General features: G+C 44.5%; 1 protein-coding gene across 7 annotated transcripts in view; it reads left to right on the plus strand.

Annotated features, from left to right (window-relative positions):
• The first annotated feature begins 10,297 nt into the window (after nt 1–10,297).
• Nucleotides 10,298–17,971, plus strand: part of RIC8B (RIC8 guanine nucleotide exchange factor B) — a 101,212-nt gene continuing 93,538 nt past the window's right edge. For all 7 annotated transcript variants that reach the window (XR_004300925.1, XR_004300924.1, XR_004300926.1 and 4 more), the window contains exon 1: nt 10,298–10,778. Coding sequence is in view for 4 of the 7 variants with exons in the window: in XM_032416394.1 (XP_032272285.1) it covers nt 10,695–10,778 (84 nt within the window). In the remaining 3 variants the exon portion in view is untranslated. The remainder of the gene's footprint in view (nt 10,779–17,971) is intronic.

Consider the following 17,971-nt stretch of genomic DNA (forward strand, 5'->3'; position numbering starts at 1 on the left):
GAGAGAGAGAGAGAGAGAGAGAGAGAGAGAGAGATACAGAGAGATAAATGGCATTGTGAATACTTAGGGTATAAGTAGACAAAACAAAATTAGGTGGTCTTATCTGGTTGTACTTACCCACTTCCTCCATCATCTTGTCATCAAACAGTCATTACAATTTGGATACGCCACACATCTGGTCCTTGAATGATTTAGTATCGAGAGCCTAATTGAGTTTTGTAGGGGACCAATTCTACTTACAAGGATATGTCTCAGGTTCGCACGATGGCTAGCGTCAGCAAAGGGCAGGCCTTACAGGGAATATTATTCTTCAACACCAGCATCAATAAGAGGTCCCCTGGTACTTAGTTCATTATGCTTTAATGATCACTGGGTGTAAAGATATTTTCAAGTGCAGGGCTTTAAATACTAATAAACTTCTGGGATAGAACAGTAACATTACTGAATACTTAATAAGTATCAAGAAATTTTTCTCCAGCACTGCATTTTGACTCTAGAGCTGAGGAGTGAGGATATAGTGGCAAAAATGACTATTTTGTCCAAACGTTAAAGAGTAGGATCTATGAGAAATTCAGAGCCACAGATTTCCAGAAATGGCAGCAGTGACTATTTTAACTAAAAGGCAAGAGAATTTGACAACTCAATTTGCATGTTGAAAGATTTATTTTTAAAGCCAAGCTCTTACTTGCCATTACATAACGTATTTATACCTAAAAATGATTTTAGGATTAAAATGATATATTTTACATAGCATCCCCTTAAAAATATTTCACTATGTTGTTCAACAACAAGAAAGTAGATGTTGGACTTCACTCCCTGAAGGTAAATTAGTTTGATCTCTCAGCCACGATGTATTAGTTGGCCCTGTCTGAGGAAAGCGAGGTGGGGGGAAGAAGAAGAAAATGTCAGATTTAGTGACCGTATAACGGGAACCTGAGAAGAACCAGACCTGTGGCTCTCTTACGATTCAAAGCTAGTGCTCCATAAAGGAAAGGATGTAGTCAGTCTGACGTTGGACTTAGCAAGCACGACAACCTGAAGCAATTGCCGGGCAGCGGCAGCACGTAAGGACCAACACTCATGTGCAAGTAACAGCCACAAGGCCGTTAAAGGGACAGAAATCGTCACAACCAACAAGGGCCCAATCCCGGAGAACAGAGCGCGCATCCCAACGACTTTGCAGGCCCGAGAACGCGGGCCTCCCCCGCACGGCAGAGCCGAGGGCTGGGGGTGAGCGCTGCAGGAGGACGGCAGCTTTCCACGAGGGCAAGGGGGCCCTGCGCACGCTCTCCGGAGCGCAAGGTGCCCACTCTTGGGAGCTGAGTGTGCTGCCCGTGTTCCCCGTTGTTCTAGACCTTCCATTTCAGAACTGAGAAGGACGTGATGAGGAAAAGACAGCAGCTGCTGTGAACCCATGACTCAAAATGCCCCTTGTCTCCCCTCGGGTGGTTTCTCGCCAGTCACCGGAATGAGAACGGGCAAGGGTGGCAGCTGGGAGTAGGGCCAGTCACTTGTCAGAGGAAGAACGGAGGAGTCTTGGCAATAAAGGGACACTCCCCTCCTCAGGACTCTCTCTGGAAAGGACCCCGCCAGCTTGAAACTGGCTGAAGTCATGAACGGCAGCCAGGACGGCTCACCCACGCTGCAGGCCTGTGGCGTCCTCGGCAGCCATCCTGTTGTGTCCCTTTGTCAGGCCTCTCGTACACCCCAGGTCTGGGAAGAAAGGGAATCTGTGGCCCCTCTGAGGCTGCAGCCCAGTCAGAAACCAATCAGAAACATGCGCCATTGGGTAAGCCCAACCCAAATGGACAAGAACTGAAAGGGAGTCTTGGCTTCACCACCACGTGACCTTGGAGGAGTCCCCTCCTCACTCGGGACCTCGAGCGGGCACGTTCTAGGACTCTGCCATCTCAGATTATGGCCTGTGGGCTGATGGCGCAGGGCCGGCAGATCTGGGTGAGGAGGGCAGACAGCTGAGGGGAAACAAAGAACGGACTGGCAGCTGGGCCGGGATTCAGAGAGGGAGCAAGAGAGAGGCCGACGGCTCCACCAGCTGGCGCTCAGAAACGGCCTGCGGTTCATGCCCATGAGCTGGGCCCGTTAACCTGCCCCCCACCACCGAGCGAGGCGTACCCCCTTCCTCAGAGCCAGCCCCACGCTCTTCCACGACTGTTTCCAGCTCCGTCCATCACACTAGCTTTAAAGTGACATCAGTCAAAAGGTCTGAAGCGAATCTGCCGATGGAAAGAGCAAAAACAAACAGGCTGTTTGTCCCAACGTCTTGTACCTCTTAAAGGCAGAATGGCAAGGTTTAAAAAAGAAAAAACAGTAATGCTGGGGAGGGGATGATATAAAAATTCCCTTTATTGCAGGGAAAAGACTGTGTATGTGTGTGTGGGGGGGAGGGGGGTTGATCTTGGTCTTCTGAAGCACAGAGCTCAGACTTAGTCAAGAGCCCGAAGTGTGCAAATCGTCGTCACTGGAAGCTTCAGAGAAAAAGCTGGACATCCTCCTTGGCTTCAGAGTGAGGTAGCACTGAGATTAAATCTTGGTCCCACCAAAGATGTTATGGAAGGGACATGCCTGCTCTAAGTAGGATTGGACTTCAATGGTTCTCAACTCTGGCTGCCCAGTAGAGTTACCCTGTCAACGTTGTAAAAATACTGATGTATAGGTCCCGCCACAGTAAATAACTGGCCAGGAATGTGGACCGCGCCCCCCAGCCCCCAACAACAGCATTAGTAGCTTTCGAGTTCTCCAGGTGATTCTAATATGCAGCCAAGGTTGAGAAACAACCCCCTTCCACCTCGAAGCTCTAAGATCCAGGGACTGCTATTCCCTGAGTTATGCGCCCCAAGTTTCTTTTGGTCAGGGTTCCAGTCTGCCCAGAGTGGAGGAGAGTGCCACTCCCCATAATCTATGCTGCCCGGTTCCCCCCCACCCCCCCGCCCGCAGCTGACAAAGTGCCCCCTAAGGGCACTGTCCTGTTTGCCCCTCAGTCCAGCCCACCTCCCTACCACTGTGCCGCCTGCCCTCCTAACCTGGACTTTCTCTGCTTCAGTTCCTTGGCAGCCTCCCAAGCTGAACCAGCTTGGACACGGCCCCTGTGGTTTCCTCTTCTTCCAAGGAGGTCAGAACCTTTTGTGCTTCGTCAGCCTCCTCCCTGAAGCTCTTCCCCCATCCCTCCCCCTGCACCTCGCCACCGCCCCCAGCCTTCTCACCCCCATATTTTGCTGCTGCTGGTGTAGGTGAGACGGAAGACGTGGGCCCCAAGAGTTGAGCAAGGAGCTGTTGCTAGGAAGGGAGTGTGGGTGAAGAGAGGTGGTGGGCGGGAGAAACAGGGCTCCCCAGTCATAGTCCTCCCTTTGCCATCATAAATGCCTCAAGAGCTAAAACCAGTCGTTTGAGAACGATGATGAGAAATAATGAGGTCTGACCGCGACAGCAGGGGTGAGAGAATCAGCCTCAGGAACAGCTGCAGGGCTGCCACTTGGTATTTAGAAGAGCCTCCTGAGAGGAGGCAAGAGCTGCAGAGAGAAGTTGAGAAGAGTGGATTCTCCGGGAACTGCCAAACTGTGCTCCCACCAGGGCTGGTCTCCCAAGTGTCCTGGCCCGCGCCTCTCAGACCCCATCAACGGCGAGGACTGAAAGGTAGTCAGGCAGAGTGACAGTCTAAATGAGGAGCCCGCCACACACTCACCTCCCCTCGCTCTCAGCCTCCACTGATGGAGGTTCTAGGACTCTGCCATCTCAGGTCTGGGAGTTGGGTCTGCCTCCATTGATGGAGGTTCCCATTTCTTGGGGTCTGCTCTGTGCCAGGCACATCATCAGATGCCCCGTCTCCGTTCCTCACAACCTCCTTGCAATGTCAGTGGCGTGATCATTTCTGTGTACACGTGAGGAGACGGAGACACGGAGCCATGCCCAAAGTCACCCGGTTAGGTGGCAGGGCTGGGATTTGAAGACAGAACTGCCCCACTCCAGAGCTGGTGCTCTTCCTACAACAGCACTCTGCCTTCTTCCTCCTTCCTCCTTTTGTCTCCACTCCACCCCACCCCCAGGCCTCTCTCCTAAGCGCCTTTGGCTGGTGCAGTTCTTAAATCAACCTTGACCATGGTAATAGAACCTACTGGGGTTGAAAAAGAGTTTCAGAAGTTCTGGGAAATCCTTGTGTGCGCTCAATGAAGGCAGTCTCTAAGCTGGGCACCAGATCTTTCCCCCAGGCGGCACTGCGCTCATTCTGTTAGCAGCACACGGGCCTTCCCTCTGTCATTTCCCAGGGTACGGACGAACCATACATTATCAAGGACAAAGATTTGGTCATTCTATATAGAAACAGGAACAAAAGAAAATCAGTAATAATGTTAAAAAAAAAAAAAAAAAAACCAGGTCACAGGAGGATTTTTATTACCAGGTTGAAAAAAGACTCTGCAGGGGAGGTGCAATGAGCCAAGTATTCACTAGAATGAAGTCATTTGAAGGGGGGAGGTGGGGGGGAGCTGGCTACCTCTTGCTGTTCAGGTCACTACCCTTCGACAGCAGTGGCCTCTGACCTCAACAACCCTACAATTCTGTTCTGACTGACCCTGAAACCCATGAAATTCAGATGGAGGCACTGCCCCAAAGTCGAGATAAAGCTGACTAATATGGGAAAAGCTCCCGGTATGTGCCCCCAGCTGAAAGGAGCTCAGCTCTTCGGTGGTAGATGCAATTTATTCTGTCCTCCTCCTTTCAGGGAAATGCTAATCCTTCATAGGCGACTGGAGGGGAAGACTAAAATGTGTTGATGATGAATGACAATAATCCTTTGTCCACTCCTGCCTCCTCCTAGGGTTGAACCTTAAGAGTTTAATCAAATGTTGGTAAGTAAATTAATGCTTTACTGCATAAAGAGTTAAAAAGCGAGTAGGGGGAAGAAGGGCTGTGAGAATATATTTCTTCTGATGTGTGAATCTCAAACACTTAATTTCAACGACACTGATATGGGGCGTGTGTGTGTGTGTGTGTGTGTGTGTGTGTGTGGTTTTAGTCTCCTCATTTATGCATACACATATATGACAGTGTCCCCAAACTGTCCTGTCCTATGTTAAAGCATGTCAGCATTAAAGATGTTAACTTCAAGGCTGAAAGACCAAAGCAGTGTGCAGGAATTACTTTTCTGTTGTTACACATCAGCAACGACAAAACTCGTGTGTTTGTGCATCAACAGGAATAACATGACCTTTATCCCCGAATCTTCACATCATTGTGAGGGAGGCTGCATTTTGCATTCCAATTCGGCTACCATTTTAGGGGCTACTCCGCCCCGGGGCTGCTGTGCCGGCCACTTTGACGGCCACTTCTTGTAACCCTCCAAAGTAAGTTTCATAATGCTCATTACAGTTGAGAAAATCAATGTTCAAAGAGGGTGAGTGACTTATCCTCAAACACCCAGGGACAGAGTTAAAATTCAAACTAGTCTTTCAGCTTTCAAGTTTTCCTGTTAGATACAAAAAAAATTGGTTGTCAGAAGGGGTTTTAAAGAATTTGACAAATGATGGGCTTCTGAGACACACACAGAGAGTTGGGACTCAAACCCAGGTTTTCCAATCCCCGGTCCCGGGGCCTTTTGCCACATTACAGCATTGCCACCCAAAGCGCTGGGTTTTCCCAAGAGGTGTTTGGATGGGATTCCAAGCCAGCGAGATGCAAATAGGTCTGACCCACATTCCAGTTCTTGAATAAATAAAAACTCCTAAAGGGCAGAGCCCATTTTGTGTGCTTAATTTGAGAGTCCCACTGTGGACAGTCAATATTAAACAACGATAGGTACATCTGCCAAGGACTAACAGCATGGGTTCAATTTTAGCAATTAAAATACTGGGAATATGCCTGAGGAACCAAATAAAGGTGCTGAAAGGCTGGATCAAGTAATCATAGATTTTTAGGAGTTTAAAAAAAAAAAAACTTCGAAGTCATCCAGTCCAACTCTAATTTTATAAATGAGACCCTGAGAAATTAAAATAATGTGTACAAGGATCTGACACCGGCAGGCAACAGAGCCTCTCCTGTCTCCCAGTGCTATTTAACTTTATGTCATAAGGCATGGTAAGAGAAGGTTTTCAGGAACGTAACATGCCATAAACCGAAGTTGGACTGGTTGGCTATGGAGTCATCATTGATTATGAAATGTCTCTCAGATTTAACTTTTACTTATCCCACTGACCAACTGACCTCTAAGAAATCTCTACTGCTGGCTTTCAAGTTTAACCAGGTTGGTATTTCTCAAGTGCCTCGTTAATTTTGGTTTCCTGAACTCCTCTCACGTCATTCGCCCCCCCCCAAATCTGCTGGCCCTCCAAGCTTTCTCCACTGTTCTCTCCTTATAATTCACCTTCTCCGAGAAGGCTTCTCTGCTTCCTTGTCTTCCCATCAATGTTTATCTTGCTTTGATTTGCACAGTACTTATGTTCAATTCTTTCCTTCCTACCAGAAAAGATTCATTTGTTGCCTGGCTTTTTCTTAGATCCCCAAAGGACAAGATAAATGGTTTCTACTCACTTTTATTTTTTTATGGTGCCTAGGACAATGCTGTGCTCTAATAAGCACCAAATATTTGTTAAAGGAACAAACCATGTTAACTTTGCTACAAAAGGGAGATTCTTGGTAGAAAATGAAATAAAAATCACTTTCATCTACTAGGTTATTCTGAATTCTCAAAGACTAACAAGTCACATGCACATGAGTTTGACAGTCTATCAAAAAACTAGTTCAGTGATTGATACTGTATCAAAATATTGGTCCATTGGTTCTCAACCCTGGCTGCTCACTCAGATCAACTCAGAAGCATTTATAGCTACCAAGACTTCACCACAGATCAACTGAATCAGAATCTGTGCAGGTAGCCCAAGCAATGATTTGCATGCACCACATTGGTATTTGATCTGCACATACTGATTTATATGACCTCACCCTTATTAACAGACTTTTCTAAAGAATGAGCATGATCAAATATGGTTTTGTTGTTCTTAGAATCACAGAATTTTAGAACTGAGAACTAAGATACTATCTGGACCAACCCCTTTATTTTACAGCTGAAGATTCTGTGACTTAGAGATTGAAAGAGTAGCTTGACACAGTGTCAAGGTGATTGTTGAGTGACAGGTCATGTCCTGAATTCATGGAATTCTCTGAACTCCGGTTCAGGAGCTGTAGCGAGTAAACCAAACTGTTCAGTTTTTAAATTTCTGCTTTCTTCTATAGAAAACGTATAAAAATTAGTGTATGTGTGTGATTTGGATTTTAAAAGCTGTTAGCACCAGGTACTCCTTAAAGACCAATCTGGCACATTCCATCTAGCCCATTGTCACAGCAGAGGAAATGCCACAGTGGGATATATCAAAGTCCAAAAGAAATGACTAGTATTTATTTGCAGGCTTTTTCATTGGCCCCGATCCATAACATTTTATGCTATCAGAGCCCATGCACTTCTAGCCCTCAACTACACCACTTATTAGCAGACTTATTGCTTGTGAGCAAGCTAATCAACACCCTGAACTTCCCTTTTCTCTATAAAAAGGAAGATAGTGCCTGTCCTATTGACCTTGCATTTTTCAGTTATTAGAAGGATTAAATCAGATGATCTATGTGGAGATATCTGAGAATAGTAAAGCACTGTGTGTACATATGTGTAGAATTCTTATATTACTATCCTTCAGAGCGATGACTTGTGAATAATTATGTGTTGCTTTGATTACCTGGGCTCTAAATCCTAATTCCTCAGTACCATGCCACCCAAGAATCAACAGGAACTGGAGTTAGTGCTGGACTAGAAGTTCTAGTCACTGAAAGTATAACATAACTAAATATTCAGGGAGGTAAAGTGATGTAGTGACCAGGATTTAGCTAGTCTAGGCTCTAGTCCCAGAGTCTGCTTTTAACTATTGACTTTGGACAAGTCACTTAATTTTTCTGGGACCAGAGTCTCGTCAGTGGTCAAAGGATGACTTGAATTAGAGTCAAAGATCCTTTTGATTTATAAAATCAGAATATTAGTGCTTAATTAAAATTACTAAAGTGCAATTTCCCAAGTAGTTAATTGATGTGGTTTCACATTTTTTAAATTTCTTTTTAGAAGTATAGGGTTAGAGCCTAAAAACATAAGCCTATTTCTGGTAAACAGACATTACAAACACATGTGTAAGACCCTCTTTAAAAGAAACATCTTGGGGCACCTGGGTGGCTCAGGTCATGATCTTGGGGTCCTGGGATCAAGCCCCACATCGGGCTGCCTGCTCAGCAGGGAGTGTGTTTCTCCCTCTCCCTCTGCCCCTCTCCAGAGCTCATGCTCTCTCTCTCTTGCTCTCAAATAAATAAAGTCTTTTAAAAATTCTGTAAAAGAAACATCTCAACTCAGATACTTTATGCTGGTTAGTATCCTGTCCTGGTGCCCTTGCTCCAAAAATAAATATATGGTTACCCAAAAGGCACAGAATACACTACTGGGCACTGAGTAGGCACCCAAATACCATTACCTTACAGCTCTCAGTTTGAGCCCTAGCTCTTGTTACTTAGCTCATCGGAACCTGTCTTCTTATCTATAAATGGGAACAATACCTTCCTCAATGATCCATTAAGATAGTGTGTATTAAAATGTTTTTTTGTAAACTGTTAAAAAACAATTGCAAGATATTACTATTACCTAGGGAATGTAGCTTATTATACCGTGACCTCTCTAAGAAGTGTACTTTTTCAAGAGATAGATTAAAATCTTTGTGAATTCGTTTATTATGGACACAGCACCTACTCCAGTGCCTGCCTCAACAAATATGCTCAATAAATGTCTGCCGCATGAAAAGTATAATCCACAGAAAGCCCAAAGGCTCCATGAGCTTAGATTCTGTATTTTTTATCTCCAAATTCCCAGAGCTAGCACAGCATCTGACACATAGAGGAAATACAGTAATTATTAGATGAATACATTTTTGTCCCCTCTAGTTCCTCTTCAGCGCAGCTCAGGAGGTAGACATGGGCAGAAGAGGCATCAAAGATGATTTTTGGTAAAGGCTGCTTGGAATAGAACTGAAAATTACTTGGGAAATTCACCCACTCTCTAACATATAGCTTGGGAGAGCAGAAAGAGCATAGACTCTGAGTTCAGGTTCAGTTTCCAAATTGTCCAATCTTGGTAAATTAATCTATTAACCTCTCCAAGACTGTTTCCTCATCTTAAAATGAGAACAGTACCTCCCTCATAGGATTAGGCACTAGAACGGAAGCTCCATAAGCGCAGGGACTTTATTTGGGGCCCACTGTATCTACCCTGAACAGTACCGAACTTTATTGAACAGTGCCAGGCACAACCACAGGTTCTCAAATACCTGTTGACTTTGTGAGAAACCGACTGAGAGGACACAGGTGCAGTATGGAACAGAAAAATTGCACATAGTAAACACTTAGCAAACGTGAGCCTCCTTCTCCTTCACTTCCCCCATCACCACTATTATCACTAGTAACATCAGTATTACTACACGACTGGCGGGTGTAGAGCAGCCGCCTTTGGGGAAAAGACCCGGATTTAAATCTCTAATTCCCCATTTACCAGCTGTGTGTCTTAGGGCAAATTACTTAACGTATCCGGGTTCCTTTGCTTCCACAAAAATCTCCGTGTCGTGAGAATCAGAAGCTGCATGGCGACCACCTAACACTGAGTCTGGAACCCCCGCGGCACGTGAGACGTGGCAGCGACTATCACTAAGGCAAAAAAAAAAAAAAAAAAAAAAAATCATTTTATCCAGATAACTGCCTGCAATTTCCCACATTACTGCTGCTGAATACATAACATGACCGCAAACAAGGGGAGGAAGGAAAGAATTTCAAAGAGACCGAAACCGCTAAACGAGAAAAAGAGGGAATTAAACCGGTGCTTGGCAGTTCCCACCAAGGGGTGCCAGTTTCCGCGACTGTCAACCTGCCCGACCAGCCAAGGCTAGAGCAGGACAGTCAGCTCCGATAGGAACAAAAAGGAGGCAGAGCCGACGCTTGCACCCTCCCCTAACGGTCTCTTGGCCGCTGGCCTCAAGCGGCCCCGGGACTCCCGTTTCCGGCCCTGGCCGGACCACAGCTCCCAGCATGCCTTTGGCGGGAAGTCTTTCCCGCTGGATGACTACTAATCCCGGCATGCCATTCGGCACTCCAGTAAATTAGATGGAAGAGTGGAATGCCCCCAACGAACGCAGGGAATTGTAGTCCATTTAGCTGCTGGCTCTTAGAGGGGCGGGGAAGAGCCGGGTCGCTCTCGTCAGCTGAGGAGAATGATTCATAGAGGAGGGTCAGGAGAGAAGAACAGTTCTCTCCGCAAGAGCCCACTTAAAAGGCTGTACTCTTCTCCGAGGGAGGGAGAGGCAGGAGAGTAAGCGAGGCCTCGGGCCTGGCCCCGCCTCGGGCCGCTCGTCAGGGCTCTATCGAGTCCTGGGCCTTGACGGGGGCGGCCGCGAGGCGCCGGTTGCTGGGGGACCGTGACGTCGCGGGGTGAAAGTTGAGGGGCGGTGACGTCGGCCCTGCCCGGGCGGAGGCTGGCGGGTTGGAGGCAGGAGGGAGGGAGGGAAGGAGGGAAGGAAGGAAGCTGGGAACGAGCGAGCGGGGGCGCGAGGCGTTTACCTGGAGGCAGCGGCTTGGGCGCGCAGAGCGGCCGCGGCTCCCCCGCACCTGCGGCCATGGATGAGGAGCGCGCCCTCTACATCGTCCGGGCCGGCGAGGCGGGGGCTATCGAGCGGGTCCTGAGGGATTACAGCGATAAGGTAAAGAGCCCTGGCCCCGGGCGTGCGGTGGAGCACCCCCGGGCCGCCCTCGGGGCTTGCACATCGCATCCCTCCCAACCCCCTTCATTCCGGGGATGCGCGTTGCTCTTCCCCGAAAACGTTTCCGGCTTGGGCATGCGTGTTTGTGCCCCCAGCCTTTCCCGTCCGTGCATCCTGCATCCCCCTGCCCCCACCCTGGCGCCCACTCCTCCGATTCCGGCCCAGCAGCCTGTCCTACGGTCCTCTTCCCAAGCGTGCAAGTCACACCCCCGGAATCCGTAGATGTGCGTCTGTGCCCTGTGCCCCACTCTGGGATGCAGAAATGCACGCGAGGCTTCCTCACCTGTATAGCATGAAAAATCCGTGTTTCCGTGCTTAAACACGGCCCTCGATATGCATAAAACCTATCAGCCACGATGGCAGTTCTTTGTATACCTATAGCACTGTACACTTTCCAAGGCTTGATGTCTCCTGTATGATCTAATTTGATTCTCAGAGTGTTTATAGGGTAGATGGTGTCATCCTTCCCATTTTATAGATGAGAAGACTGAGGCGCTAAGAACTGAAATCATGCCAAGGTCATGGACGTACTATGTTGTTAAGTGGGCGGAGGAAGAGAGATTCTGACTCCGAATAATACCTGTTATTTGTATCGCATTAACAGCTTTCCCATCCATTATCTCATTTAATCTCAACGGCAGTCCTGTGAGGTTTTATCTTCGTTTTGTAATTGAGATTCTATATCGGTTAAGTAACTTGCCCAAGGTCATACTTGTGAGCTGGGATTCCAGCCTAGGTCTTCAAACCATTCATTGTTCTTTCCACTTTACAACTCTGCAGTATAAAGGTATCTTGTTATAAATCCCAGCCACTTCTCTGAATGTTTCTCCAAGAACCGTTAGCTCTCCATTACTTTTCCTTCCAGGAATTTTACATGCTCACTTCAAAAGGTAGCATACCACACCTTTATTCTTCCATTTAGAAGACTACTTTATAGAAATGACTGACTACTCACCCCTGTGAAAACACTCAACACCAAGTCTCACCCTAGATACAGCATTTTTCTTCCTTTCACTAGCTTCCACTCATAGTTTCCCTTTCTGTGTTTGTTATGTCCCCACCACTGCACTTTATTATACTTTGTATGATTGAGCTGCCAGTGTGCCATTTCTGCCCTGGGTGGAGGAGATCCAGAAATAAAACACCTTCATTTCCATTTAATCTTCCCAACAACCCTGTGAGGAAAGTGGTGGTATTCCCCATTTCACAAACGACATTTAGGATAATGTTGCCTCAAGTCCACACAGTCATTGAGAGATGGGGCTGAGATTTGAATCTAGGTTGTCTGACAGCTCTTTCTACAGTACCATGCTGCTTTCTTTGGGAGGATGTATGGATGGATTAAATTCTGTTTGTATCTTAGCTCCTTCACTCTCTAATATGCTTTACTGTTGCATATCTGCCTAATTTAGGAGAAATTCATTTAAGGCATAGGTGTACATATTTTAGAGATTATATTCATTTAACATGATTTATAACTCCTTTCCAAAAAGAATTTGAGGCAGCTACCAACTGATTTTCAAAAGAAAGAGTGTTGAATCAACTAGTATTTATTTTGCAATTACTATATGCCAGATATCCAGCAATAAATAGGAACTTTCTTCTCTAGGGAAGGGAGGAGGAAAAACCTCCAACTGCATCTTACCAGTTTCTTCAATATTTCTCCTTCCCTTCATGGCTAAACTGATTAGAACTCCAGATTGGATTCCTTGAATTTATCTCTTCCTCTCCTTGATCTCCCTCCAGGTTGGTTTCCACTTACCACTCCTAGCCAAGTGCTGTCAGAGCTTAGGTTCTGGACATCTCCAGCTCCCCTTTCACACTGAGAATGTTTGTAAAGTTGTAATGCCCAGTGTATATTATTTAAGGTGGTATTCCTGAAGTGCTTTTTGGGCCACGCCTGATAATGCTCTGACTTAACTCGAACCTGGTCAGTCAGCTCCTTCAGAAAAGAGCTCTCATGTTTAACACTGATTATAGTAGGGCTAGCGTACAAAGAAAATTGCTGAGGTTCATGTTGGCAGTGGGGCTATACCCCTCAAGGCAAGAGAGACCTAGGAGGCAGATCAGTAGGAAGGGGAAGTATGATTGTGGTGGTCTGGCAATAAAAATGGGGATGTGGAATTAAATTGCCCAGCTCTATGGGATATGGAGTTTGAAACCCTGAAAAAGTAGCTGAATACCGTGTGCTTCATTTTCCTCATCTGGAAAAATCAATTTGAGAAATGTTCAGAATAAGGGGTGATTATGGGGCATCGAGGAGTCTAACCAAGAATGGAAATGAATGATGTACAGAGAAAGCGACTGGTTCGTTATTTGGGGGAGGAGGTTCTCTATGCTACTTTATTTCTCTAATAAAGCTAGAACTTGGGACAGTTCTAGAAACACATCACACATTTGAGTAGGGTATGTATATATCCTGGACCATGTAAGAGGACTTTTTCCTTTTGCTTTCCACTTTGGGGTGGAGTTCTGACTCTTTGAGTTCATTCCATAGATTTCTGCAGAGGAGCATGTTTAATGGGCTGTTCCCTCCAGATACTGGAAAGAAGGTAGAATTTAGAGTCAGATAAATCTTGGTTCAAATCTGCCTTTTATTGGCTTCATGGCTATGGATGTTATTTTAAGCCTGAGTCTTGGCTTCCTTATCTGTAAAATAGGGATAACATTACCTAAGTTATCATGCGTCTTAAATTAACTGAAGTTTAATGCTGTACACTGAGCACAGTGTACCTAGGAGGCTTTTACTCAGTGAGTTATAGTTCTAATGATCAAGGTACTCAGAAGATCCTGTGGCCATAGCGCAGGCTCTGGAGCCAGACCGCCTGGACTCTGATCTTCAACTTACCATCCATGTGGCCTAGGACAAATTATATAACTTTGTTGTGCCTCAGTTTCCTCACCTGTCCAACAGGGACAATAATAGTACCTACATCATAGGTTTGTTGTCAGGATTAAATGAGTTATATGTCTACAGCCCTTGTAACAGTGCCTGGCAGTGAAGAGCCTGTAACTGTTAGTTTTGAACAAAAAAGGCAGGAGTTAAACCTGTAGCACTGAGTTGAAGTAGCCTGATAAAAAAAATTAGGGAATATACTCCATCCTTTCTCTTTTTCCTTGACCCTTACATTTTCTAATGGGTAGCAAAATACGTTGTACCATGTTTAGAGCACAGTTACCTATCTGGCTCCAGGTAACAACATCTAATTTCTACTGTATTACTGAGACTAATTTTCAAGCCTTCTTCCTTCATTCACTGACCCTTGTTATTCTGGGGAGAGGGAAGAGCCATCTATCCCAGAAAAAATGAAACTTGTCTGTTTCTCAAGGACATAATGCAAGTTGACCCAGCATAGGAAAGTATTAAAAAACAGGAAGAATGGTTGTTCTTCTTCATTTGTCTCAATTCACCTGTTAACCTTTACTGAGTGCTTGCTATGTACTACGTATTATCTATCCCAAGCATTTTCACATGTCATCACATATAATTCTCTTACATTAAAACTTATGAGGGAGATACAAGTATTCTCTTTTGGCGGGGAATAGGAAATTGAGGTTCAGAAAGACAAAGTGACTATCTATGGGCTCAAGGGCACATAGCTAGAAGTGGCAGACCTAGTCTTTAGATTCCATATCCAGGCTCTTTTTGCAAGGTCATTTGCCTTTACCCTGTCTATTCTGTGTTTTTGAGCACAGAAGAGAAAAAGGTTTTCAGGACCAATACACTACTTCCTTTGGTTACTGTTTGGTCCTAATCACCTCCGCTCCAGTTATAGAATGAGTATTAATTATGGGACATATGGATTGTTCTAATATAGGTTGTCCAGGCTCCTTCTCCTCCTCCTTCAAGGCCTGTTCTGATAACAGATTTAGTAGAGGGCTGCCTGGGTGGCTCAGTTGGTTAAGCTTCTGCCTTCAGCTCAGGTCATGATCCTAGGGTCCTGGGATCAAGCCCCACATTGGGTTCCCTATTCAGCAGGGAGCCTGCTTCTCCTTCTTCCTCTGCCCCTTCCCCCGCTTCTGCTCTCTCTCTCTCTTATTCACTCTCTTTCTCAAATAAATAAATAAAATCTTTTTTTAAAAAAAGATGGTAAACAAAACACAAAAAGAGATGTTTAAATATAAATAAACCCAACTGTGCTATTTATCACAATAAATGTAAATAGAATGTATTAGTTTTCCGGGTCTGCTATTACAAATTACCACAAACTTGGTAGCCTGAAACAACTGAAATTTACTCTTTCAGTGTTCTGGAGGCCAGAAATCCAAAATCAAGGTGTCAGCAGGGTCCTGCTCCCTCTGAAGGGTCTAGGGGAGAATCTTTCCTTTGCAGCTTCCACCTTTGGCTTGTGGCTACATAACTCTAACCCTGCCTCCTTCTTGTGGTCCTGCATTGGGCTCCTTGCTCAGTGGGGAGTCTGCTTCTCCCTCTGCCCCTTCCCTTCCCCCCACCCCCGGCCCCAGCTCATGCTCGCACGCGCGCTCTCTCTCTCTCTCTGTCAAAATAAATAAATGAAATCTTAAAAATTTATATATATATAGTAGAGAGATTGGTTGCCATCATTATGATTATCAGAACAAACAGTGATCAAGGGCCCCGAGATGTGCAGTAGCTCCTTGAATCAGACGATATTTAGACTAGAAGGAATCTCAAAGGTAATTAGATCTGTCCCCTTCAGTTAATAGGTGAAGAAACTGAGGCCTAGAGTCATCAATTATGATGATAGAGAGATGGCTTAGTGGCCATAGAGACTACCTGGGCTTATGATTACCCCATAGCAATCTCCAACAGGATTCCATTTTGGAAGTAGGGCAAATTTATGACCAAATTAAAGATAAAAATTATCTAAGATACAGGCAAGTAGGTAGGTCTCCCAAGAGTAGTCCTCATAAGAGAGGAAAATGGTACTGATCGCTGTGAGGTCTTCATTTATGTGCTAGAAGGACCTGATTGATAGGGACCTAATATTGAGACAGTTCTAGAAATACAGGCTACACATTTGAAAAGAGTATGTAAATATGCTGGACCAGGTCAGAGGACTTTTTGCTTTCCACTTTGAGGTGGAGTTCTGACTCTTTGAGCTCATTCCACAGATTTTTGCAGAGGAGCATGTTTAGTGAGCTGTTCCTTTGTTATACCTTGTTCTTGTTTCCAGACTGGATTATATAATCTCTGGCATTTAGTTCTAGGAATAATCTCTATTCATGAAACACAGCACAACACACACACATACACACACATACACACACCACCCCAGTAGGCTAATTCCCTTGTATGAGTACTGTTTGAGTGTATCTTCTAAAATGTGAAATAGCTCCTAGTTCTCTAATAGGTCAGTATTTGGCTAGATGCCACATCATAGGCCATGCTATAATAGCAGTAGTGGCCACTTACTGAACACCTGCTATGTGCAAGGTGCCATACATAAAAGATAAGGAAACTCTGACAGGTAGTAAAGTTGAATAACTTGACCAAGGTCACACTTTTAGTAAACAGCTGGACTGTACTCAAACCCAGTGCTGTCTGACTGCTGAGCCTGAGCTTTTTAGAGCCTACTCATAGGATATAAAACCTATGTGGAGGAGTCCTCTTAAGTCTGGTGTGTCACTGAGCTGTTCCTAGTTTACTTGGTCTCTAAACTGAACAATGGTTTTACTCTTTAGTTTATATTTGACTTGTTGCTCCTGTTCATCTGGAAATTAAGCATATAAAGAAGGTGAGGTGGTTGACTGTTGGCTAGCAGTGCTATAAAGGTATTTACAGCCAGAAATGCTGGCTCCCCTTCCCTTCCCTTTCAGCCTTAGAAAGGGTATAGAATAAGAGCTAGAAGTACTGAATAGATTAGGTACAATCTAAGTTGTGTAAAAGAAACCAGCCTTAGAGAAGCCAACATCTTTGGATCTAAACAGTCTTAGAGGGCTGAGCTTCTGAATAGATTGGCACATTCAAAATTCAATTTGTATTGCCTCACATGCCAGTATATTTTCTAATTAAATTAAGCCCTTGTGTTAGGGCTTTTGAAAGCTATTCTTTCTTTCTTTTTTAATGTTGTGGTTTTATGACCGGATCAGCCTTGCATTTAAAAGCAACAGAAAATTTAGTCCTTGGTACTACTCTAAATTATCACCTTAAAAGATAAATTCTATGTAGAAACTGTTTAAAAGATATTTTTATAACTTAATGAGGGTCTTTCCAAAAGGTGATTTCTTTCTCTGTTCCTTTACCACAAATGCCAGAAAAAGTTTAGGAGAACCATTATATTGGCAACTAGGTTCATTTATTCCAGATAATTTATGGATTTAATATTTCACATATAATGGCAACAAAATCAACTTTCTTGGTCTCTGCAATTTATTTTCATTTGTATTGGATTTTTATTAAGCTTCAGTTTACAACCTTAGCCTGATGTCTGCTGCTTCTCTATCTAAAGTTAGTTTTTATTAAACCTCACTATAAATTCCTGCATTATAGACTTCAGACTTACAACTTGTTCTTCCTTTCTCTTTTCTTTCTTTCCTTGTTCATTTATTCATTTATCTTTTATTTTTTAAATTTCCTTTTTGATTATAAAAATAATATACCAACAATGAATTTTGTCAGACCTCACCAGAAATCCTACCACCGCTGTACAGTTGCTTTTATTTTTGCATTTTAACACTCACGCCTTTGTTCGAATGCATCCATATACTTATGCAGGTGCTGTATAAGAGACATCTAGCTTGGTGTTTTACTATTTTTCCATCTGATGCCATTATAAGTAATTTTCCATGTTGTTACAGAGATTTTTAGCCATCTTTTGGTTTAATTGCAATATAATATTTTATCAGGTGGATGCACAGCAGTTTATTTCATCCGTCTCCTGTTATTGGATATTCAGCTCGTCTCTTTCTTTCTTCCATGATATTAGATCACACTGCAGTGAATATGCTTACGTATATAATTTTTCTCTCCTTTTGAATGATTTCATTAGGATAAATTCCTAGGAGTATAGAAGTTCTGGGTCAAAGGATGTTGAAGATGGGTCATCTTCAACAGATGAAGATAAAAGAAAACATAAATATTTTTATGTTTTCTAGTATATGTTGCCGAATTACTTTCACTTTTAGAGTTTATGTCAGTTTATACTGCTGCC

This window comes from Phoca vitulina, unplaced genomic scaffold, assembly GCF_004348235.1.
Source record: "Phoca vitulina isolate PV1807 unplaced genomic scaffold, GSC_HSeal_1.0 scaffold19, whole genome shotgun sequence".
In the NCBI taxonomy this organism is placed as follows: domain Eukaryota; kingdom Metazoa; phylum Chordata; class Mammalia; order Carnivora; family Phocidae; genus Phoca; species Phoca vitulina.